The 26,411-nt window shown below is 38.9% G+C and overlaps 1 protein-coding gene across 8 annotated transcripts in view; it reads right to left on the bottom strand.

The window, feature by feature from the left end:
* Positions 1-26,411, bottom strand: part of PRDM1 (PR/SET domain 1) — a 118,939-nt gene that overhangs the window by 27,917 nt on the left and 64,611 nt on the right. The window contains exon 1 of one of the 8 annotated variants that reach the window (XM_024102486.3): positions 10,311-10,448. The exons of 5 other annotated variants lie outside the window; for them this stretch is intronic. In XM_024102486.3, the coding sequence (XP_023958254.1) occupies positions 10,311-10,343 (33 nt within the window). In that variant the 5' untranslated portion in view covers positions 10,344-10,448. Of the gene's footprint in view, positions 1-242; positions 750-1,520; positions 1,794-10,310; positions 10,449-26,411 lie in introns of those variants that run through there. 2 more of the 8 variants (XM_005287700.4, XM_008164906.4) reach the window with 2 other exon arrangements.

Genomic DNA, 26,411 nt, shown 5'->3' with positions numbered 1-26,411 from the left:
TCTGTGGTTTCCTTTGAGACAATGTGACTAATACAGCAGTCTGTGGCACTTTAAAAGTGTATGCAGTACAGTTGGTACAGTTGAGTAATAGCCAAAAAAAAAAAAAAAGGCAGCATAAAACTATGTTGCCTTTACTGAAGCAATGTCTTAAAATGCCAGCCTTGGTGGTAATAATAATAATAATAATAATAAGGGAACCAAAAGAATGGGGGGGAAATCCCTAAGATCGGCATCTGCATTACCTTTCTCAGATCCTTTTCTTAAACACCTCACAGCAGAAATTCTGCAAGGCCAATACTGTGCCCAAGAATATCTGGGGTCATGGCCGCGAGACCACTCAGTGCCTGTGGAAAAGCTGCCTCAGAAAAAGTGTCACAAACAAGGAGAGGAAGAGGAAGGAGCTGCTGTCTGCGTCTGAGCGAAGCTAAAAATGGAAAGCGCATGTTGGAAGAGCGGAACCCAGCCTAGCCTTTTCCAAATGGAGAAGCCTGAACTTTCCCACCGGCTTCCAACACACAAACAACTCTCAAAACAACCTGGCTCCCTTCTGACGTCCTCTTATCCTTTGGCATGGAAGGTTGAAAAAGCAGACATCCTGCCAACAGTGTTGCAGCAACAGCTTTTCACAACTCACTGGAACACATTCACTTGGACCAAAACAAAACAAAAAAATCCTTATGTTTCTTTGTCTTGATGACATCTCACAGAATTATATGCTTAAGGCACTAGATAGAATCCTTGTGAGAAAATTCCATCTAGTCCTTGACTGCCTATTTTTATTTAGGACAGACAATATCAAATTCTCAGATAGGTATTACAACATCATCTTTCTGCAAGATAAGTAGAACTAAAGAATGCAGTCGCTGTTTAAACTGGTAGTTGTAAATGGTTTTCAAATCCAGGATCAAAAACTCATTTTTCCTTTAAAAATATTCAACCATTATGGAATGTCCTCCCTTCACTCCTCTACCTCCCTCCCCCAACCCAAAAAAGATTACAAGATAAAATGAAACATTCTGGGAGGAAAGGACAGAGAACTTATCCCTGTCAATCTCTGACTCCTAGTTAAAATAAAACATCCAGTAACCATACCAAGACTTTCTTTCTGGATAATGTAGATTCATTTCAAAAAATGTTCTTTACAAAGTTTACCCCATTTATGCTGCATCACAACATTTAATTTTTGACATATTTTTACAATAATGCCTCCCACTAGCTTTATAGAGTGCAAGAAACTGGTTCTTTAAGTTTTGGTCTAATTTATAGCCAAATCAAATCATCAGCTAAATATTTACTGACTGTGAATATCAAGATGAAAATAAAGACTAATATCGAAACTCCAGTGAACTGACAGTTACATCTAGAAGTGAAAGGGTTAATATCTAGGTCTTCCAAATCAGCGCTGAAAAGGTTAACAAGATATGCTTGCTATTTATTCTAAGTGTTTAGATTAATATATTAACACAGCATTAAAAGGTCAATAATAGATCCAAGGGGGAAAAAGGAATCAAGTTCCTTACCAAGGTAGAGTCCACAAATGTTTCCAAACAGAAGCTCCACGTTTAAGATAAGTCTCGCTCATATCTACCGAGTAAACATTTCTTCTTCCTTCCACTGGGTATGTTAGAGTAAGACTGACTCACACCTAGAGAGTTAACTCCTTTTGCTTGTGCCTCTCTCTCTCTTTTTCTGTCAGACAGGTGCTGCTGCACTTACTGCTTTTGCCTCTCACTGGAGGGCTGAGTGTTACAATACTTTCAGTCTCTGTGTTAACTAGGCAGCCTCCCTGTTTCAGATTTCCTATTAGCCACTCATTTGATTTACTCACAGTCAGGGCTGCCAAAAGCAGGGGGTGGGGCTATACCTGTAACTCATACGGAGATTAGCCAAGGGGAATTTTTTTCTTTCTGACAACATTTCACAGAGTTTTTCCTCTTACTGCATATGGATATTAGCATTCCCTTGGAGCCAGCCTTACTTCCACATGAAACACACATATGACTTTAGTATTATTATGGCTCTCTCATCGAGTTTCTACTAGAAATTTACCCCACTATTTTGAACTGTGAGGTCTGAAGGACACAGCTAATTTTCCCATCTAGATTAATTAAAAAAGAGATGCTATTAAACTAGCAATTAAAAAGTCCTTTCCAGGTTAGAGAATATAAAAATATCATTTAAAGCTTCCAACAAATAAATCTAAACAACTGTGGTATTTTATCTGATACAATTCAGGAGTCTCATGATTTAAATTATTTCTTACAAAACATGAGGGCTACAAGTAGGGTGACCAGATGTCCCAATTTTATAGGGACAGTCCCAATTTTTGGGTCTTTTTCTTATATAACCTCCTATTACCCCCCACCCCCGTCCCCATTTTTCACACTTGCTGTCTGGTCACCCTAGCTACAAGTTAATTTATGTTTAAATCTCTTTACATGGATATTTAGTAAGGAAGTTAGGAAAAATACATCAATTTAAAAAAAAAAGATAGCTGCTTCCTCCATTCTAAGTAATAAATGGGGAAGCTTATTAAATAACTACAAAACAAAACATAGTAAAAAAAAATTCATGCACCAAATTTTAAGTACAATATGTACAAAAATGCAGACAGTATTCAAGTGGAGTGTGCTGCTAGTGGAAGAAGGATTGGTATAGTAATTAGTGGGCCCTGAGCCCTTGTCAATTTTTTCCTTCTCTCCAAGTCAGTGTGTGACTGAAGGAAGGACATCCTGTGATGATGGCATACAATGTCCTGTTTGTTTATTATTAAGAGCATTCCTGCTTCTCATTACAAAACAACCAGATGCCTTACTTCCTTCAAGTGGTCCTGTCTCTTCAGTGAGGAATCCTCCAGATTGGAGAAACAATGATGCACAATTCCATTTATAGTCAGCCACCCTATTACAAACACCAGTTGGCTCACTGAAGGGCAAGTCTCCTACTTTTCCTTCTTGCCTCACATCTGCAGACATATTTATAAATTTCTTTCCTCTTACTAAGGATGCAGCATGTTTTACACTTCCCCCTCCCCCCACAAACACATATTTATATGTTTAGGCCTGTGCGGATGTTTCATATTTCTTTTCAGAAAAATACTATTTTGTGAAATCTCAAGTGTGTACACACCTCCCTCTAACTGTCTCCCCACCCCTCAGTTCTGCTGATAAAAAGAAGGGTGGAAAGGATTATTTGCCTCTCTAGGTTTTGCAATGCTGAGAATAGTATATCTGTGTAAAGACCTTCCGCATGTTTTAATGCAGAAGGGCTCATGCCACTGAATGTAAGTAGGGCAACTGCTGTGAGCGAGTGTCCTGGCTTAACTACTACCAGTGTGTAATTCCACAAGAGAAGTGGCAAGGGCACTGGTGCTGATGGGTATAAATGTAATTGGATATATAGGGTATAACCAAGGCACATTCAAAATGAGGTCTAGGAAAGCTCTGAAATAGGAAGAGGAGAAATCCGGCCTACTTGATTGAGTTAATTAACTGATGCTGAGTCACACCACATAGAGCAGAAAAACAATGTAGTCATACTGAAGTGGTTCTTTGCACACGCGCACACACACACACACAAAATAGTCTCACTCTGAGATGCAGATGTTTCAGTGTTTTCACTTCCTTATCAGCATAAAAAAAACCCCTGTGTGTTCCAAGGTAACCCACACACAATTCAAGGGCTGATCAACTTAAAATTAAAGAAAACCGGGGACAGGTAAGTCTGCCTCAAGGAAATGAGGCTACTTTTTCAGTGAGGAAGAGGAAGGAGAGAGATTGAATCAAACCAAATATGTATTTGGATGACAGGAGGATGCCACCAATCCAAATCAGTTTTAATCCACCTTCAGAGATGATGGAGCAGGCTGGAATTTATGGAGCGTACGCACTTCAAATAGTTTTGTGGCACTGAGCAAAGCAACCCTGAAATTAGCTCCAGGTGTTTTAGCAGAGCTAAGAAAGGCTTGAGAGCAGAACTACAGTAGTTTAGGAGATGGGATTTCACTTTCATGTAGGTCTTGTTCTAATGATCGGGAATAAAACTAAATAAGCTTCTCATGTTAAGGAAAGCAGAGATGGACATAAAGACGAACAGTAAAGATTCTGTATTAAAGTAGCAAGCATGAGGAAACTTTATCATGAAAAAAAAAAAATAGACACTGACCTTCTGACCTTCCTCCCTACAGAGAGGCATAAAAAGACATCTTACTCGACTGGCAGTTTGCTGCTTTTGTATAGAAATCGTTCATAGCAGTAGCTGCTGCTATTGTCTGGAATTTGCAATCTCAAAATGTTCATTTCAAAAAGAACATTTTTAGTCATATTTTCATTTTTTCCCCTCTCGCTCATAGAAAACCTCAATTACCTTATTAATCAGCATTTCTCAGGCAGATCTCTCTTGCAGCAGCTCTGAGCCTGGCAACAAATCATGAATGGCCCTAACAGCTCTGATCTCAGAAATCCCCATCCATTTCCTTTGATGCTATCACCACTTCAGCTCAACAACAAACTGATGCTACTCAGCTTCAGCTGCTGCGTTATTTTCTCTACGCCTATAAGATTGTGTAAGTATAGAGGAAAGAAGGAGGGAGGAAGGAAGAATGAGTCTGAGAAGCTGGCTCCAGTGGAATAAACTTCTTTAGAAAGTTGAAGGGGAGATAAAAATGCACACAAGAGATTAAAGCACAGTCATTTTCACATCTTCCCCTTCTTTACTCAAACAAGGTCAGGGGCAGATTGACCACATCAATAGTAATAACCAGACCCAACCCCATTTCCCGCTTCCTGTATGTAGACATCTTCACACCGGTAAACATTTGGGGACCAACTGTGGTCATTACTCTGAAGAAAATAACTGGGGTCTTTGGACCACTACACATTTCTTGTAAGTTGCTTTAGAAGTAAGGCCCAAAGAAGGATTTTTTCCATGTTCAAGTTGCTGTTCCTCTTAGTTTTCCCACTCAGTTTTACCTGCATTTTTGAAAACCTGACCAGAAGCTGATACAAAGGAAAGAAAAACGGTCACCATGCAGTGAAATTTGCAATCATTAAAATTAAAACCTGGTGCTCACACTGCATACTGTCCTGACCTTGCAGAAGCACACTTATAGGCTTCAAATATGATCTAAAAGAGGCTCTTTCTATGTCCTAGACTACTTCAGTGTGATGCTGCCTACAAGGATAGAAATTAAATTTCATTTAAATCTACATGGAGTGTTTTTGCCAGGAAGTTTAGGGTGGTGTGTATTGTAGCTGGGAGGCTTTTGAATTAATATATACAGCTTTCAGGGATGGCCTTTAATTACAGAGCACCTTGGTCATTACCTTGTAAGGCTTCCAAATTCCTTCCCTTTTATTTCTGACTCTTCAGTACAATAGCAAGAGAAGCACTATTTGGTATGCTCTCAGTTATAGCTTGGTGCAAGATTGAATCTCTCTCTTTATTTCAGTGTTCTTCCACCTGTTTTAAAAAATCCCCCTTTAAAAAAATTCAAATTAAAATATTTTATTACTTTTTGTTCTCACTTGGGCTTTATTAAAAGCCAATATTGTGCAGATTACTTAGGATCAAGTCAAAACAATCCTCGTCAACCACTTATGGGAAAAGGTTCCTCTCTTGAAGCAGAAAGAAGCCAGAATTAATGCCTCAGAGACCTTCAGTGGGGGAAAGAGATCAGCCTGAATGGAACAGGAGTACTTGTGGCACCTTAGAGACTAACACATTTATTAGAGCATAAGCTTTCGTGGGCTACAGTCACAGTTATGCAGCCGAAGAAGTTGGCTGTAGCCCACGAAAGCTTATGCTCTAATAAATGTGTTAGTCTCTAAGGTGCCACAAGTACTCCTGTTCTTTTTGCGGATACAGACTAACACGGCTGCTTCTCTGCAGCCTGAATGGGGCTACCTTTGTAGATCTCTTTCCTAGTGGAGGGCAAGAATTAGCTGTGAAAGGCGTTCCCGTTTTGTCTGTCTGGTGTGGGTGCACTGGAAGGGCAAGAAGATGGACTGGAAGAGGCTATCCCTCTGTAGTTTTCCCTTCTGCAGACTAGGGTGAGGGTGTTGGGGAAGAAATCTCAGGAGAGACCATGCCATATGACTTCTCTTTTAGTTTTAGGGTGGGGAGAGGGAAATAGAGTTCTGGGTGGTGAGGGAAAGAAGAAGAAGGAGGAGAAAAAGGATTGAATGAAAGGACCCACCTCCATATCCCATAAGGGAGGGAAGATGTATCACAGAGGAGGTATCATACATGTGGGTAGGGTGACCAGATAGCAAGTGTAAAAAAATCAGGATGGAGGTGGGAGGGGGAGGGAAATAGGTGCCTATATAAGGAACAGCCCCCAAAATTGGGACTGTCCTTATAAAATTGAGACATCTGGTCACCCTACATGTGGGAGCTTCTCAGAAGGAGCACATATACTGGGGATGACTGTCTTGGGAGAGTAGGCATAAGGCATATACTAAACCCAGCAAGGCTTTTTTCCTAACTTTAAGCTTATGATTTTTTTCAGGATCCATTCCACACAGCTCCCAGTAAGTAAGTAACAGTGACTTGAACCACAGTGTGACAGACCCTAGTTTTCCTTCCTGTTCAATTTTGCTTTTATTTAAACTAGTGCTTAGGCAGCTAGATACTGTGGGGACAGACACATTAGAGAAAAAAAGAGCCAGATCCATTCTTCTTGCAGGGAATGGAGCTATGCTAGTTTATACCAGCTGTGGATCTGGTCCACAGAGTGTGTTTCAAAACAGGTTAACAAAACAAAAAATACACACCGTAAAGGAGCTTAAAGTAGAAATAAACTCATTTATGGCTGAAGGGATCTGAAGTTGCAACTATATGCTTAAAACTGAATGGCAACAAGGGCTCTGAAAAACATGGACTTGCACTTGCTATTCACTATAAAGCATATAGTTGCCTCTTCATATTCAACAGTGGTAAAGTGAGTCTTTTCATTCTTGTGTACTTGATGTGTGCAGGGTGGGGAGGGAAGAAGAATTCATCTGCTATTAAACACAACAAATAGTTGACACCTTATCCTTCTTTAAATGTTGTAATGTTTACTTTGCAAAACCCAGGAAAGCTTTTAGAATAGAGAGAGCAGAGAGACTCTTAAGCCATGTGTCCTTGCTTATCTGCTTTTTATCAACAGGCTATTGTTTCCTGATGGGACTCTTCGAAGTAGGTGGAACAAGGGGGTTAATGTTCAATAGGTATCTCTCAGTGCCCCTAAAGGAATACTGCTGCTGACAGAACAGCAACACTAGGCTCTCAGCTATTTCCTGCAGAATGCAACAAATCAAAGAGAAAAACCAAGGGCTGAAGCTATTTAAAAAAAAACGAAAAACAAAAAAACAACTAGTTTTAAAGAAAGACATTGTCCTTCGGAGAGATAATCCCACAATAGAGAGTCCATTAGAGGTATTAAGGCATTGGCTGCGGCCTGATCTACAAGAAGGGCTCTGTCCTGACAATAGACAATTAAAGCCGATAAATCTGCACTACTTGTTGCTGTTCTAATTCCCCGTAATTGTATGCTACTTGTCACAGCCTCCTGCGCACAGGGATGAAGCATGCTTCTTTAATCTCCAGAGTACCTGACCTAGTTCCTATGTGGTCTTTTCAGGACCTGTTTTCTTCCCATCTGGACCTCTTTCCTCCGCCGCTTCCCCTCCTCTAAACACTGAGGAGGGTTAGTGTAGAGGGCAAGAAAAACATCAGAACACAGCACCCAGATCAATAATTCTGAAGCTCCAGACAATGCACTAATCTGCAATAACAGCTAATCATGCTCAATTTGGCACACCCATGATTAAACTCTACTTTTCATTAGGCTCAACAAGCGGAGCAGACGCACACTGACAATTCAAATCACTATATCAATCTTAGCTGCCAAACTTGTGGGTATTTATCTGGGCTTCAGAGATGCTCTTTGTATCTACTATCTTGCTTATTTTGTTGTCATTACCCGACTGAATGCCTTGCCTAGATTATTCTTTTCCTCTGAAATAATAGATGGTACAACTCCTGTTGAAGTTTCTTAAAAATAATAATAATAATAAAAAAATTGTTCTTGTTGGACTAGATGCCAGAATGACTGAATAAAATCTACGTCCTGCATTCTGCAGGAGGTCAGACTATGCGATCAGAATGGTCCTTTCACAGTGTTGCTAACTCTCACAATTTAATCATGAGTCTTATGATATTTGGCATTTTGTTTAAAGCCCCATGTCATGTTATTACATGAGACTCTTAGATATTTGTTTAAGTATGCTTCTAGCCCTCCTGTGGCAGAGAAAAGTTTGAAAATGTGAATGCTAATGACTCAAAGAGGAATGTTGAAAGACCCCACATCAAAACAAAACAAAAACAAAAACAATCCTTGTGAGTTTTCAGCCAATCTCATGAGTTCTTTTAGGCCCTGACATGGTTTTTGAACACTCAAAGTTGGCAATATTATTTCTGTCTTTAGAACATTCAAAGTTAACATCTCTTAAAATCATTTTGATAATAATCTTTCACTCACCCACACAGAGCTGGTTTCTGCCCCACAACAATTTCATCTGGTAAAATATCTAGCCGATCCTCTCTTACCTCTTCACATACTGCCCTGAAGGCCTCACTCAAGAGTTTTCCACATTCTATATGTAAAATATAACACTAAATTCCAGAACTCTTAGAGGCCGACCTCACACACTCAGGGGTCTCTGTCTGTTTAACTTTAGCTTATCATCCTTGTATTAATGCAAGTAAGTGTTAAAACTGGAGTCCAGGTTACCCTTTAAAAAACAAAACAAAACCTAGAGTGTGGTATCAGCTAATGCAGGAAACAGCTACTCCAATAATATTAATTAATTCCTAAAGCATTTGGAGCCAACTTGAAATAAGTCAGTAGAGTCCCTCTCCTGACAGCCCTTCCTTAGACAATTTCTACTTTTAAGATGCTGATGCTTTCCCTTTTGCTTGTAATCTTATACCTAGTTCAAAACATACCAGAGGCCCCCACAAAATAATTTATGTCATCCTAAACAAACAAAGCCTTTGAGATTGCAGTTTAGGATATTGCACATGTCCACTCAGTTTTTCATTTTAGCATATGTAGCTGTAACAAACAACAAAACACCCCACCAAAAAGCGGGACAGCAGCAGATTGCAATACAGAAAGCTCTCAATCTTTTGTTGCCCTGTACAATAACAATTTGGCTTTGCAAAGAAAGATGACGGACTCTTCTTATGGAAGACTAAATCAGTCCTTACACTAGGGGCCTACCAACTGCTAGAATGGAAACAAAATATTACAGATAATTCACTGTTCATGATAAAGCATAAACAGGCAAGCATGCAGCACCCAGCAGGGGCTCAACTGATAAAACTGTGTCAAACACAAGCCATTTGTCAACCAGGGAGGGAAGGGAGCAAGCTGAAAGATGGACTCTGGAAATAGATTTATCTGATGCAACACATTAACTAGTATAAATACTAAGGAAAAAGTAAACACATTTGTCCACCAGTATCTCCAGCAAGCAAAGAAAAGCCTCTGAGTTCCAAACCTACTCCAGTCACCCAACCACTAAACTGTCATAGCTGCAACAGTAGCATTTTTTTCTCCTGTATTATAATTCCATTTAATTCATGTCACTAAAAGAGTTTATTGAAAGCATACATTATGATTAAACAAAATCAGAGTGTGACTCCTCTGCTGTTCTAGGCTCCTCCCTTCACCCAATAATGCCGCCTGGCAGCAAACAAGTACGGTAACATACCCTAAGAAAAACATATAATTGTTATATAATAGTTTACTTACAGTTTTGATCACTGGGACAGCCTTATCAGATACAGTGCTTTTACCCATGAAGGTCCCAGGGGAAAAAGTAGTCCTACAATACTATTCAAGCATACTTCAGAACTCCTCTAACAGTGTAATACAGGACATTCAAACTAATCAACACAATATCAAGCACTACAGTCTTGTTGGAAGTTACTTTTCATTATAACTCATTCTAAACAATTACAATTATTTAATGAAGTGTCTCTTTGCTACACTAACGGTGATAAGGAAAAATGGTTAAAGGAAATATGTAATGCCAGTATAGATCAATAGCTATATATAAATCAAACTAACCCCAACAACTCAGTAATATCAAGAGTTAATATCACAGCACATCATTTAACAGGCCTTTCTAACACGAAACTAATCATGAAACTAAGAAACTAACATTAAAATAGGTAGTCATAATGCTACACAATATTAGTTAACACACAAAGACAAATGCAGCACATTTCCTTGTTTAGCAGTACCCCCATGTATCTACCTGGAACAGGTTCCCAGTCTCCAGTTCATGCATCCCAGGATTTTAGTCCCTATGGAATGTCTGTCACTCACTCACATGCACACCCACAAACACACCACACCCACGCTCTCACTCTCACACAGGCATTCTCATCTAGCCCTCCCTGAAACAGCTCCTAGGACTTTAGAATTTCCTCTCGCTAGCAGATTTCCCCTCCCCTTCACATCTACTCCACCCCATGCAGTAATTAGGCTTAGCAAGAGCAATTAACAAAACAAACTCCTCTCATCCCGGTGTCCTGATAATTTTGATTGTCATAATGTTTTAAGATATGCAAGATGGTTTAAAATGAAGGTAAATTAAAACATTGCACAATACCCTTTTGGCACCTAATTGCCCCCATTGTTTTATATGAACAATAGGTCTTATTTCATACTTTAAAATATCTACTCTGAACTTAGAGCTTAAAACTGCCTTTGATGGCTCAACTGTCTCATACTATTGTTTTCACTGATATATTAGTGTACAGTTGGCTTGACTATTATGCACACTAATACACATATGCGACATATCATTTTTTCTGTATTGAACTATCCGGTGACCCAAAGAATATAACACGAGATGTAAAATACGGGTTGCAGTTTGAGTAGCTGTCCTTTTCCCTACCTGTTGACCTATGGCACAGCACTGATGGCTAATGCCTCAAAAATTGTTGTGCTGGGTTTGCACCTGCTTTCCATTCACTTTCCACCAATACTTTAGTTGAATGAGTTGACTGTCAGGAGTATCACAAAAACATCAAATAGGGACTGATCTAATGCCCAGTGAAATTGATGAAAACCCCTCCTTTGATTTCCTTGGGTTCTGGATCAGGCTCATAGAGAATATTTGCCCAGAACAAATCTTGAATTGGTAAACATGTATTTGAATTAAAACAAAATTCTAGAAGTGACGCTAATGCAATCAGGGAACAGAAACAACATATCAGTGTGTCCAACCAAAACTAACTAAGACAGTTCAGATTTTGAATACAATACATGCAACAAACTGTTCACAAATACCAGCAGACCAAATGAATTATTGTTAAAGTTATTTAGCTAAATTTTTGAATAAATGTGTGAAAACTGTAATCTGCAAAAGGAGAATTCATGAGCAGAACGAAAGACCAGAATTGAATAAGTGGTCTGTTATGTGACATTTTCTCAACTCAAATTTTACATAAACTGAGTGAATATTCTAGATTCCAATTATATATAAACTGAATGAAGTAGCTATCTTTTAAGATGCAATCTCACCAATTATTTAAACTACAGCAACAACTAAAATTAAAGAACAGAAAGCTAAAGTCCTTTTATAAAGGATTTATTACTACACTCAATGCTGCAACTGTACAGCTTCTAATATGGTAGGTATATTTCTCTACTTCATGGATTTAATTTCCATTGGAAGTCAACATTATTTGCACAAAGGTATTTTTCTGAGCAGAAAGACATCAACAAATGTGATTTCAAAAGGTTTCAAAATAGAGCAGATTGCACAAACACAGGGAAAGAGCATTTCAACTTCCAGCAGTTAATTTTTCTCCTTCATACGCCTTCTTGCCTTGAGTCAATGTTATATAAAGACATGTAATGAGCCATCAGATTTGTAAAACAATAGCCTAATATAAAAAGCCATGTTATATAATAAGATTACACAAAAAACTACTTTAAAAGAACATTATTAAGGTTGCTAAGCACTCAAAAGTTAGGAAATGCCAGATAGACAGCTGCATGTGTAACCTTAATTCTTTGCATATATGTATATGATAGTGCTCAATTAATCAGCAGCTCTTCAAAATTTTGTTTTCTCCTTGCTACTCAATGTATGGCCTTATTTAACTGCACACTATTCAAACCATGCTATGAAGATAGAATTATAAATTTCCTTCTGAGCTTTTTTATACACTTGTCACTTCAGTGGTTGAGTGCATCAAAAACATCAATGAATTTATTTTCGCAACATCCCTGTGAAATGAGGGAATATTATTCATTATTAATTGAGCAAGGACATAGAGATAAAGGTAAAAAGTATCCACTAACTTTGGGTGCTCAATCTGAGATCCCTAAAACCTGATTTTTTAGAGTACTTAGCAATATGTAACACTTCATATGTTCAAAGCACAGCTCCCACTCACTCCATGAGCAGCTGTGAGTGCTCAGCCCCTCAGCAAATCAGACACCATTCCCAGTTTCCCCTTCCTCACCTACAAGCTCCTTGTCCCCTGACTTCTTGCCCGGCCACTCCCAAGTCCTCTGCCCCGGCTCCTCATCTAATAAATTTCTCTACCACATGCTGACCTCCACCTGTCCTCCCCACTCACATTCCACATCCCTCTGGACTCCCAATCCCAATCTTCCTCCCCAGGGCTCTTCATCCAATCCCAGTGATCCCTCCCTTTCAGCTCATTGCCTTAGTCTCTTTGTTTGGACAGTCCCAGTCTCCCCCCCCCCCCCTCTTTCTCAGATTTGTCTTCCCTCTCCCTCACCTCCTTTCCTCTTTTCCATTGGCTCTCAGTCTCCTTACCCAGCCAGTCCATGTGTCCCCTGGCACCTCATGCAATCTCAGTCTTTCTCTGCCCCCCTCCTCACCCCACTACTGGCTTTCAGTGCCCCCTGTCTCCCAGCTCCTAGTTTCAGTCTCCTTGCCCAGCCAGTTCTCCTCCTGGCTCCTGATCCCAGTTTCTGTCCCCAGTGCTCAGTCCCAGTCTCCATGCCCACCCAAACTCAGTCTCTTCCCAACTCCCAGGTCCCTCTCCCCGAGCCTGCCAGTCTCCAGTCCCAATTTCCATCTCTCCAACCCCCTGGCTCATTGTCCCAATGTATTCTCCCCTCCACATCTGGCTCTTTTCCCCTCTTCATTTGAATCAGACAGCTTCCTCCTCCTCTACTCTGCCTGGGCCTAGTGAGAGTCACTGACAGGACTGAATAGTCTTCTTGCTCTCTGTTCAGGTGCCCGGACCAGACCCAACATGATCCATATCAGCACAGAGGTGCAATTGCAGGGAAAGTCCTTGTCAGCACTGGGCTGGAGCATACCTGGTGCAGATAGAATCTTTGAGGAATTTAGCTGCTAAAATCTAAGAAGTTGCTACTGGGCACGAGTGAACTGCAATTTTTCAAAGGCTTATAACTTGGTCAAATTTGGGTGGATTTTCAGGGGGATGTCAAAAGGCACATCCCTGACACAATGGCCACCTCCCTGTCAAGTACCTGCTCCAAAGCATGGAAACAATGTGCTTTTCCTTGCTCTGAAAAATGACTGAAACGGTTTGGCTGAAATATTCCCCCTACAAGCCCATCAGCTTGAGGCAGATTCCCAGCATGGAAACTTTCAGACTAAATGGTTAAAAATTGAAGTTATAAACAGCTGAAAGCAGGGTCTTACACAATGGGAAGTGCTGAGAAATCTTAATAGGTAGTGCTACCAATCCTGTCTACAACATAGCATGTTTCAGATTATTTCCCCACCATCAAACACACAATTCTCTTTTTTATGTGAATGATAATATGAGCAGAATATACAGATCACATATAAGAACTTGGATATATACAAATCTAGTTTCCTCAGGCTACTATTCTTCTTTCTATAATTCCACTTAAACACACTAGAATTAGATGAAATTAATTCTAAAGTACCGCATGGTTCCATACACAGATCTAGTAGATGAAGCTCTCCGCCCCAAGGAGTTTGCAATTCAGACTTACAATCCTATAATGACTATTGTGGACTCATGCACAGCCCCATTGCTCAGCATGGGCACAAGAACCAACTTGCATGAATCAAATTGCAGAATTGAGGCCTTAATAATTCAACCTTCAGTTAATAGTCATAAAGTGTAGTCGTGCACTAATTTCTGCTTTCTTGTTTAACCAAAAATGTTTAAATATTAATTTTAAAAAGTTTCTTCTGTATCCATGCCAGAGGATTCCCAAAATACACCTAAAACCAGTAATATTTAGAAAAATCAGTGTCCCTGAACTGATCACAGAGGAAGGAGGTGCAGTCAAAGTGTTAGTAAAGTAAGATAATACATTTCTTGAAATGAATGAAAATCCAGTAGCGCACATCTGTTTTGGTAAACCAGTGTCCTAAAATACCCAATTTTGCCATTAAAATGATCAATTAAAAAGAGTTTCAAGAGTTTAGTCTGAGATAGTTTATCCTGAATATTCCTCCTACAAAATTCTCAGCATTATTTTCCCACAAATCAAACAACTGGGAGTAAGGAAAGCTAGTATTCAGTCCTCATTTCTCCCTTCCCTCTTAGCCCATCTCCACAAGATGGCCACTTCCTATCCACAATCCATTTCAGTCAAATCTGTACACAAAACAGGACACATCTTCTGGGCAAGCTCAAGTCTTTACATGCAGAAAGCTCCCTACAAAGCATCACTAAGAATCTGTGTGGGAAGTGTATGAAATATTAAAACCATCCTGTATTTTTTTTAATCCTAAATTTGCCCCATAACTTCTCTGTTCTTATTTATTTTGGGTTAACATAACCTTTTTGACTCTTGAAATAGATGCATAAATATAAGCAGAACCACAAATGCAAACAAAAACAATAAGATGATCTGCAAGTGCCTCCCAAGAGGACAGTTCTGACCCAAAATGTGATTTTTTTAGATTAATATGCTTCTCCTACTTTAGAAATTGGAGACAGGGAAGGCAAAGGAGAAAACAAGGCAATAAGTCCCCAGGAGAATAAAGATCAAACTTCAGGTGTTTTCCCAAATCTGAATTATTTGGTTTTCTTTGTATGAAGACCCCACCTCCAACCTTGTCTTCCTTTCTTACCTGTACAACTTCAAACAGGTCCACACCCCTTTATTCAAGTCATAATTTACTCTTTAAATAATCCAGAACTAAATATTTTCTATACTGCCCATCACTGTAGTAACTGCCCTATCCTTCCTATTATGGGGTCCAGCAGATCAGACAGTGTTTGCTGTTTCTTGCCTTTACACTCCTCACGTGAGTGTCACACACTCTGACCTTCTCTAGTTAGGTCCATGCTCATCCACCTCCTCAGCAGGGTTAGTCACAGAGCACCACTGCTCTGTACCATCCATTAGCAGCCAGTTCCTTTCTGATCCCAATTCAAGGCCATCAACAGATCACAAACCAACAATATCAGAGGATGGCTCTCCATCCTTGGTTAGCCAAGAAGCTGCTGTCGTCTTGGACAAGGCAGGTAGCAAAACCAAGGGCAAAGCATATGAGATCTGAAAATTCAGCACTCTCAGTTAAGTAGGTTAACTTGTGAAATGGGCTATCAAGCCTTGTCTAGACTAGGATTTGGAAGGTGTTGGCTCACACATGTTAACAACCTAGTGTAGACAAGGCAGTGTGCCTTTTACATGTGTTAAACCAGGTCATAGAGTGTTAACACCTTCCAAATCTAATCTAGATGAGGCCATAGGGGAGAACTACACTCACCCAAGGTTAATTGCTTTTACAGCATGCTGCAATATTCATCATTTGCTAAATCTTTCCCATAATAATCAAAATAATGACTTGAGGGTGGGGGAGGGGAAGAGAACAAGCAGAGAGCTTTCTGGAATTTGGAAAGGGTGGAATGCAGAATCTACTATGGACTATCATCACACAGGCCTAATTTACAGATTTAGCACCTAGAATGCTGATGTGAAGAATGGTACTGAATGACCACAGATATACAGATAGGTACATACATAACAGAAACAATGAACTCTAGGACACTTGTGATTGGGAAGCCCTTCCAATGCAAGATATAAAGGGAGCTAGTTTTATGCCAATCTGCCATGTTATTAGATCTTATGATGGAAGGCTTAAAAGCCAATGAGATCTGCTTGATATGTGTTGACAGAAAGAGGAAGAGGCAAGGCAGGTGGAGAGCTGGAGAAAGGAAACTTTGTGGATCTCTTTCTGTCTCGATCAGGATACAAAGTGAAAGAAAGAAATAAAACAAACTTCAAAAGCTTGTCTAAAACCAACAAACTATTTTGATGGTTCAGCTGAAGGTTGAGTTTCACCAGTCATTATCAATACAGTAGACACAGAGGAAAGTATTTAAAACTGACAAAACAACTAACTGGCATGTAGAGCTTGTCTAAATACAAAATAATATTGGTATCCTTAAAGCAGTACAACTTGCCTAGTGTGGATGCAGTTATTCCAGGGTAGAGGTTCTTCTTCCACAAGAGAAGGTGAATGAGCTATACCAATATAAAGCACTTTTCTACTGATATATCTGTATACACACTAGGGGTTGAACTGATTTAACCTGTTTTGTAAAAATCATACCCCTAATCAAGATAGTTAAATCGATACAAAATCTGTGTGTAGATCAGTCCTAAGTGAGAACATACTTTCACGCTAATCGTCTGAATTTCTCCCATGTTATGTCTGTTTCTGGCAGAAAAATTCATTACTTTTCCAGTCATAGGTATAGACAACTGGCTCCTTCTGGAAAAGATGGCAGCAGCAGTGGTTATCAATCAAACCATGGACGCCCTGACAACATGTGCGGCCTTGTTAGCATTTTCTCTTAAGTGTCTGTACTTGCTATCTTTGAGGTGTGCTTAGACACTAGTGGGTCAGATCCTCAGCTGGAGTAAAAGGGCACAGCGCCATTGGCTTCAAAGGACATTAGCTGAGGCTTCAGCCTACGGGCTGTAAGAGAATCCAGATTAGGTTCTGGAGCTAGGTTTCCCAGTAGTGTATGCAGTAAAGTGAACTGGTTTACCAACCTCATTATTAAGGCCAATCACTGTAAAAGGATCTAAAGGCAACTGAATATCGAACTCAGAGTATATGCTGATTGCTGAAATACAATCCTCTCCCCCCCCTTCCAAAACATAATTTTTCAGATGAACTTACATAAAAACTCTGTACTCCCTCCCTCCCCCAACCCAATTTACAGCACAGAATATTCTGCAAATCACTGCGTCTAGTAACTTTTTACAAAAGCATAATAGCTTCAAGGGGCACATTTATTAAAAATGCTTCAGTAACAATAGTATTAAAGTCCATGCTTCCAATTATATTCTTTTCTTCAATTAGTCTTAAAGAAACTAACACCTCTATTAATCATTTCAATTAACTGCAAGCACCACATGACACCAGCATCAGTAGTCCATATGTTGTGTTCCAATCATCCAAATATTAAAGCCTTTTTAATTGATTTATCTAAAGAACATTCAACAGACTCAAGGTGGCAGCCAGCCAGGAAATCCCAAAAGAAGATGACAAAAAAGGTGGGGGCGCTAAACCAGTTTCCCAATTTGTTTTTTTCTCTTCCTCCAGGGTTCACTAAGTTAATCCAATCACAGCCCATAAAGACCCTTTTAAATAAATAAATAAATAAATAAATAGATAGATAGATAGATAGATAGATAAGAGAACACACATGTCAGCTCTCGCGGTGCTTTCCCTGTGGAGAAGCCCCTTCTGCTACCGTAGACAGCCACACTGTTAAGAGACTGCTGCATACAAGAGTGCATTTTTTATCCAGCAGAAATATTTAGCTTGGCTGCCTGCCAGGGAATGCTGGAAGAATAGACTGAATTAGGGGATTTACCTTCCACGTGTTTGGCACGTGTCACTGGGCTCTGAAGAGCTTGTCTCTCTCTCTTCCCCCCCCCCCATCAAAGCTTTGCTACAGAGAATGAAGTATGACCTATAAGAACAGTTGATGGGTTGCATTACTAAGTGTTGGCACAATGACTTTGTTCTGCTGAAGAAGAAAACTTTTGCCTAATTTCAGATGATCATTTCCCCCCTCACCCAGGTAGGGGGTGACATACCAGTAGTTTGAAATTAATCTTTTGAACAGGTATATTTTTCTTTTTGGTTTTTAAAACACACAGGGTAAGTTTTCTATAGGCAGACTTAACTTGGAGAAAGTGATTTAAAAATAAATCTCCAACCACAGAACATTTTAGGAACTTACTGAATAAAACTAGCTTTGTAGATATAAGCAAAGTAGATCATTTTGCCATTTGATTTCTATATGTTGACATGTGGACTTTCATTATTTTAGAAAGCACTTCCTAGCGTAAATAGTTCAGTCCTGCCAATATCTATTAAGACTAACAATCAGAACAAAATCTAACAAAGACTAACAATCAGAGTTTAAGATTAAGTACCATGTAACTCAACCACACTCCTAAATTTGAGAAGGGGGGTGTCTATGTTATAATTTAACTGCTGGTGCCATAACATATTTAGAAAAAGAAAATAAGAGTTTCCTTGTGAATTAAAGCTGGAAATTCTTTCAACTGCATTTAATTCAATATATTGTATGTGTGTCTGGCACACACATGGGTTGTGTTTAAAATCAGATAATTTTACCAAACAATTCTCATTGGTGCTAATACCAATTCATTTAAATCAGTGTTGGTGCTGGTGAGGAACCTAGTGGAGACAGATCTCTGGCAGCTTCTGGTGGTTTTATCTTTGTGTTAGTTAAGATGAGCCTTTGTCTGCACACTTTTTTATTAACTAAATTGGTTTAGAAGCTATATGACTAAAATTGGTGCAACCCCTTTGTGTGAACACTCTTATTTAGATCAAGTCAGTTTCTGAACTTCACCTAAACTGATTTAGTTTAATCCACAGTTCTCATGGAGACAAGACCTTACTCTAACTCTAAGCAAATCTGGTTGACATGGTGGTAAAAACCCGAGCCCTCCAATCCCTACATTATTAGTAGCAATGGGTTTAGCTAAACCATTTCTGGAAACAGTTTACCTGCAAGGGTAGATATGACCAAAACATGCCTTGCTCCCAACTATAATTCCACTTAGTTCATCCATAAGCTTGTGGCATCTGAGTGAGTGTGACATTACAGGAAGACCCAGTGTACCTTATTCCAAGTAAGGCTCAACCATTGTTTCTGAAATGGTGCTGAACATGGTTTGATCCTGCAAACACGTATATATAAAACTACTTTCACTTCTGGTTCAGCTGTGCCTGTTGTCACCCCTATGGATAAAATTTCTTAGTGCAGGCAAGAGCTCAGATACTCAGGCTACAGTACAGTTTTCCAGACCTTTTATAGCAGTTACAATGAGACCTGGTTTCATTTATAGTATAAAAGGGCCTTATCAGGGGCTACTGAAAAACAACATAGCAGTTAACTCAAGTTAGGTTTCAGCTTCAGGAAAGTCATACGAAGTCAGTACCAAATCTAGCATGATATTTAAGTCCAGATCCTCGGGTGGGGTAAATCAGCATCGTTCTGTTGATTTTATTGAAGCTACTCCAGTTAACACGAGCTGAGAATATGTGGCCAGATTTTTAGAAGTATTTATTAGGCACCATAGCTTTTAAAAGTTTAGCCCTTGATCCACAATGTTTAAATTCTTAAATAAATAATGTAATCCACATTCAGGTTAAAGTATTGCAAGGTGTGTCTTTGGATGGAAAATGAGAATCAAAGTTTCCACTCCTCCAATGACAAGCCTGACCAGGATTTCGTTATCTCCTCCTCCATGTTCCTCACACACGTAACTAAAAAAAAAACCTACATGGGCCAGATCCTGACTGGTGTAAATTGGTATAGCTCGGTTGATTTCAGGGTCTGAGAATCTGGACTGTATATTTTTAATTCTATATAGAGGCTATTTGATAAGTTTTCCCATCTTTCCATAAAATATGGTAACCTTTGTGATAATACAAATAACTTTTCTTTCTTTTATTTACACTTAGTATTTAGAGAATTTGTTTATCACTATGCAAAGCTTTCAAATAAATTAAGTAACTCTGCTGTTAACATGCAAGTTTGGCAATATACTGTAGTGAGATTAAATAGTTACTGAATCTCTGCTTTACATTTTCAGTTTAGTATCTTTGCAGTTAAATGAATTTTTGAATGACTGACCACTCAGTACTCTAGCACTGCCCTCAGGTAGCAGCAGCATCTGTTATAGATAACTCATCAATGGCTGCTTTTAAATTATTAGAAAATGAAGTTAACTGTTCTTGAGTACTAATCTAGACTTAGGTAGGCACACTCTGGAAAGAATAAAATTTCAGTTGAAATGAAGCCTGAATCAGTGTACTGTACAGTGAATATTACATACTTGAAGCTGACTAAAAAGCACACAAAAAAGCAAGAATGCTGTTGATATTTTTCACTGTAAACATGTAAGCGATCCCCGCCCCACTCCCCCGACTCCATATAGAATTAAATTTCCTGACAAAATAGGGGTGAACACAGAAGGTCCATTTCTTCATCTTTGGCCTTGCTTCTGTACTCATCACAGCAATATTGTAGTGCCCAAATCTGGAACTGAAAATTGCCCATTTGGTTCGTTTCTGAAAACAATGTTGCCAAGTTTACATAGATACTGTGACTAATATTCCAGAAAGCTAATCCAAAGAGAGTACTAACATGCTGATGTGTGTGGGTCTGATGGCAAATGATTGCTTGGTGCATTTGTCATCATTGTAACACACTTGTTATTTTTAAACTGTTTGCTTGCACTTTTACAGAAAAAATGGAGTTTTTAGTAGTAGAAATAAACCTTTTCTGTATCTTGTCCAACCCAGTTTTCAGTTAAAAATCACAAACAAAATCCAGACACTCCTATTTTGTTGTAGTTTGGCATTGCAGAATGGTAGATATGGGGATAAAACGAACCTTTATATGTTAGTGAATCACAACACATTAAATTCTCTTTCACAAACCTGCCTTCTTCATTAAAATCTTATTTTCTTGGTAATCTCCTTTGATCACTAAAGTTATAAGAAGCCCCCTCCTCTCCTTTTGATACTATCAGTGTAGCTTTTGACCAGAGAGCGTGATGAATTAAATGTATGACAGATATGACAGGTGAGGAGTGCTTGGAGGGGGCTTAAACAGCAGGGATAAGACAAAGTCCCCATTTAAGAACAAAACCCCCACCCGATGGCTAGCCCATTAATGACCAACCACAGAATCACTATTTGTCCTGTTGGCTGAGGAGCAAGCTGATACTATAGAAAAAGCTTTGTTAGCCATGGGGCTGTTCTTCAATCAGGCCACACAACCAACTAATTGAAAAGGCAATTTTTTTCCTGAGTATTTGAAATACAAGCTAGGACTTTTGTAGGTATACCAGGGTCTTTCCTATAATGTTGTATTAATTTAGCCGCCACAAATTTACAGCTGGACTAAGTGGTATTACAGCATATAAACCTGAAAATCTATCTGCAGGGATCCAGCTAAGCCCTGGAGAGAGGCAAGTCCAGCAGTACAAATCCAAGGAATTTTGGAAGTCAATCCATTAGGATTACTAGGGCAGGCCTTTGATTTTGGAAGTCATAGGCTCAAAATATGGAAGCAATTGACTCTCAATCTTCCTTTATTTTAACCTCTTATCCAAGGGCTTATTGACCCAGTTTTTATTTAAAAAAAAGAATAAAAGAAAAAAAAATAAATATAAATGAATTATTGGGTGAGAAGAGATTATTGGGTGAGAAGCCCAGTAAAATATTTGCTTTTCATGAGTAATTAAAAAGATTCATTTCAAAAATTGTTTCAAAATCTAATAGGACCTTATGATAGATAATTGGATGACAAACATTAAGGAAACTGACAACCTAATCACTTTTCCACTGCTAGCTAACAGCCTCTCCCCCACCCCCTTTAAAAGCAGTTGGTACTTGTTAATTTAGGTATTTACAGCATACTGTTTTGAACCTAAATTGAGAGTCCCAGGTTCTAAAGGTTCTAAACACCCAGCAGCCTCCTTGAGGTGAAGAAATCTCTGAACCCCCTGCAGATATGGATTATATTCTCAGTGGGCAATCTCAGATTTTATCCTTCCAATCTGTGGATAGCAGAAGGCTAGCAGTTTCCCAGCAGAGCTAGGTGCCAAACTGGTATTCACAGTCAAGCCCAACTGTTTTGAAAAAATTAGCACTAGGCTGTAGAGGTACAAATGAGCGTTCTAGTGCAGTTTTTCTTCAGGTTTAATGAGAAAGTGTAAAAATCACTCACACAAGTAACAATGGGTCTTTACTTTTGCATTTAATAGTCACCCTGCTGTAAATATTTTAAAATATAACAGGAGGGAGCAGAGTCTTATGCTTAAATCATAGGCCCTGGAGTCAGCAGATATGGGATCTATGCTCAGCTCTGCCACAAGCTTCCGGTGTGGTTTTTGTTGTGTCACCTAACCTTCCCATGCCTCAGTTTCCTCACATATAAAATGGGAATAATCTTACCTAACTCAAAAAGGTGTTGTGGGAGCAGTGTGGTCTAGTGGTTTAAAACCAGACCTAGGAATCCTAATTTTTAATCTGAGTTCCAACATTGATTTTTTCTGTGACGTTTGAGGAAGTTACTTAACCTCACTATGATCCAGTGTACCCATCTATAAAATAGGAGTATTTATATTTCCTTGCCTCAGAGGGTGGTTGCAAAGATTAATTGGGTAATATTTAAATACTTCTAATATGAAAAGTGCTTTGCAAGTGCGACATATTAATGTTTATAAAGCACTAGGATGTCCTTTAGAGAGAAAGCACTACAGAAAGCCTAAGTAGTATAATTACTGTATATAAAAAAGTCTGTGCCAGTTACCTGTGTGCTAGAATACTGGGAGGCATACAAGGAAAAGAACGGTATTTCTACTGAAAGCAAAATATACATTAAAAAAAAAAATGTAAGAGTCAACTAGAAAATGGAAAAAGTTTGTTTAACTAATTTATCTTTCCCTAGGTTTTAAATTCTGCAGATCCACACCTGAAAAGGGATTGCTAGAGAGGCTTTTCAATATCCCCATTATATATAAAACATTACAGTCTTATTACACACTCCATTTCTTAATTTAAACCCATTTGTCTCATGGAATCTCTGAGCCACTGGGTTAAAGTTTTAGCCAAAGAGGTGAGGCAGCTTGTATCCGATATGGAGTCATAAAATCCTCCAGTGCTACATCTCCAAAAAGCTCCTGCTGGCCTGTGAATAGGCCTGGATTATGTCTGTCTGCAGCTCAGCACCCAGAGAGGACATTTTACAGAAGTGCTGAGTGGACATCCAGGAAAACTGCTTTCAGGACCTTATCTGAAGGACAATACTTAACTTTCACCACTGGGCCTGGCCTCTGAGAGGAAACAGTCACACTTAATTATTGTGTCTTTTTAGACAATTACTGTTTAATCAAACCTCCAGCTGATATTAACTGGTGGAAAAAGACTATTTTTAGTCAGGACAGTGATTCTCCCTCACTCCTTTCATCTATGAGTAATGTATTTCCTTTTCGTCTCAGTACCACAAACCAGTCCACACCAGATGCTCAGTATTAGGTAAAATTAAAAATGTGGGCATCATGTCCTTTGAGAGATGCTTTGAACTCAAATTAATATACCTAAACCAACTTTTTAAATTAAAGAAATCCTATGTCGCCACTGTGTATTTTCCTCTTTTACCAAAAGGGGAATTTTAGTCCATTTAAGGGTTCTTTTTAGTTCAACTCCACAGGCTACGCTTTGACTTAACATGTTATAATTTCCTTTTAACCACAAAAATAAAGGAAATGTACAGAATCAACACCATAACCTTGTCAGGCCCTCTTACTTCCCCCCATAAATAATTTGCCAAGGATATGTGAAGTCTAAGATTTTGTAAGCTTTTATCTGAAAAAGTTTAGTTAATGGAATACTTTTATTGGAAACAGAAGAAAATATTTTTGAAAGTGTCTATTGATCTGTTCACATATACAATACATACACATGCCAAAAAGTGTTGCTCACAGGGACAGAGTAGTCTGTGAACAGCAGAATTTGCTGTAGATTTCAAACCTTGTGCTTCAGAATCTAAACTTTTCCAATTCTTTTTTTTAGAATCCAAGTTTATATTGTAACAAGTTAGGCTTTTAGCCTTCCTGGTTGTGGAATGTGACTCAAGAGCAAACCAATGCAGCGATATCTACCTCGGCCCCATTTGAATAGGGGTCTTCAACATATTGAAAAGCAAAAATGTGGGAGCAGTGTAAAGTAAACAGAAATCCACATAAAAAGTAACGGAGTACTGTTTCTAGATTAATTTTCGTATTTATTTATTTTTATTTGAATTTTATTTTATTTTTTATCTTGCAACAAGAGAGCTGGGTCTGGTTTGCCACAGAATACATAGATGTGACTTTCATTATATACACAGACATCAGACACACCACAAGTAATTTCTAATCTTGATGTCACAGTTTTACACTCTACATTTTGACTATCTATATTTTCTGCTGACAGCACAATGTAGTGTGTGATTCATCTCCTTTACACACTCTGGATTCTGGGCAGCTATAGAAGTTATGGCAACCTCTTCAAGGCTGTCTATGGCCTTGCACAGCTGCTCAGAGTATCTCTAGCATTAGGCACTATATGCTGCCGTTGATACACTCTGGCCTGGCATGCTGCCTAGGCTGGGGTTGCAAGGGTGCAAAGTATGCTGCTCCTGCTCCTCCCCTACCCCAGTGCAACTCTGCCCCCATTCAGAGCTCTACAGCCGGACTTGGATCCTGTGGGTCCTGCAGGATTCACTGCCATAATAGCAGGAGCTGGTAAAATGTACTTTATTAAGGGTGCTGGGCGGGATTGGATGGGCAAAAAAACCAGACTGCAATAATTTGCGGGGGTGGGGAGAGGAGGAATGCAAGTTTAGCTACACCTGCTGTTTAAATTGACCTTATTATCGATCACTTAGTTTGAGCCTCTTTTTAAAATTTATTTCTATCAAGAACCTAGTGCTGTGAGCAGTTTTTCTGTTAAATGTTTTTCAAAAAGCAATAATAATCCTGACATATAAATAACTTGAATGGTATATTTCAAAAGTTCTAAAAATGGTGCTTAAGCAGTTTTTAAAATTCCAGGGTTTTAAAAAAAACAAAACAAAACAAAACAAAAAACTTACTTTTTATAATCAATAAAAAAACGGAACCTTTTAAAGCAAAATTGTGGTGCAATTTGTTTTGGCATTCTGTGTGATATACACATGATAGTTTGTCATAAATAGAATTTCAGCAATGTAAAGCAAGTTTCTCTTTTTATAAATAAAGGTTTTAATACTTAAATTTAAGCGAGGTATAGGAAGATTTTTGATGTCTATTACAACAGGAGTTGAAGTTTTTTTTACATTGTTTAAGCAAGATTGGTTGTATTCTTTTAGTACTAAAAATTGTGCCTGAATTCCATTTATAGATATATATTAATATTTTTTTAAAGTAGCATGGGGAAATCTGTCTCTCTTGTGGGATTTGCAGGTTCTAAGGTTTTTGCAGGTGGGACCAGGATAAAAATGCAAGAAACAATGTGGGACCTTAGTGGGAGTGGGATTAAAAAAGTCCTTCCCAGGGCTCTACCCCTAGGGACTGCAAGGGAGGCCAGAACTGGCCCCAGAGTTTCAAAGGGACAAACTAAAGAAAAGAAATCTACTCTAGATTTAAAAGAGAAAAACAAAACATGAAGTTGGGAGAAACCAAATCAATTTTGGATCAGCCTTTTTGGGCAGAAGGTGAACCAAAAAAATCACTAGACCACAGGCCCCTACTGTTAAAAAAAACCTTTGTTTTGAAAAGCAGTCAAATAACTGGATCTGAACTATTAGAGTGCCTTTGAGACATAGTGATATTAAATGGTTTATTCCCTAGAGTTTTCTCTCCATCTGAGGTGTTGAGTCAACTTGCAGTGACCTCTGACTGACCGACACAGCATTTGTAAGTGCTGTGCAGCGGTCACAGTCAGGAAGCACTCCTCTGAAACATTGCCCTTTCAAAACACCACTATGAAAAGCAACAGCTGAGGTGCCCCAGGAGTTAGTCGTCCATCCTTGTCCACTGTGGAGGAGATCTCCTTCACCCTTTTGGGGTTTCATCTATCTTCATTTGCTTTTCCTTACTGCCATTTCCTCTGACTTTTCAAACTCAGGACAGTGGTAGCTATTATTCATTCTCTTGCTTCTTTGCAGTTGCAGCTTTCCATCACTACTATGTTACTATTTAGATAACATTTTATTTTGATCAATGATTTTCTGCTCAGATGGCAGAATCCAGAGCATACTGTTAATGAGTAAGAGCAGGAAAGGGGTTTTTCCCCACACCATTACTACTTTTTAAA

The sequence above is a fragment of the Chrysemys picta genome, chromosome 3 (assembly GCF_011386835.1).
Source record: "Chrysemys picta bellii isolate R12L10 chromosome 3, ASM1138683v2, whole genome shotgun sequence".
NCBI classification, from domain to species: Eukaryota; Metazoa; Chordata; order Testudines; family Emydidae; genus Chrysemys; species Chrysemys picta.
This window is presented reverse-complemented; position numbering and strand designations above follow the sequence as displayed.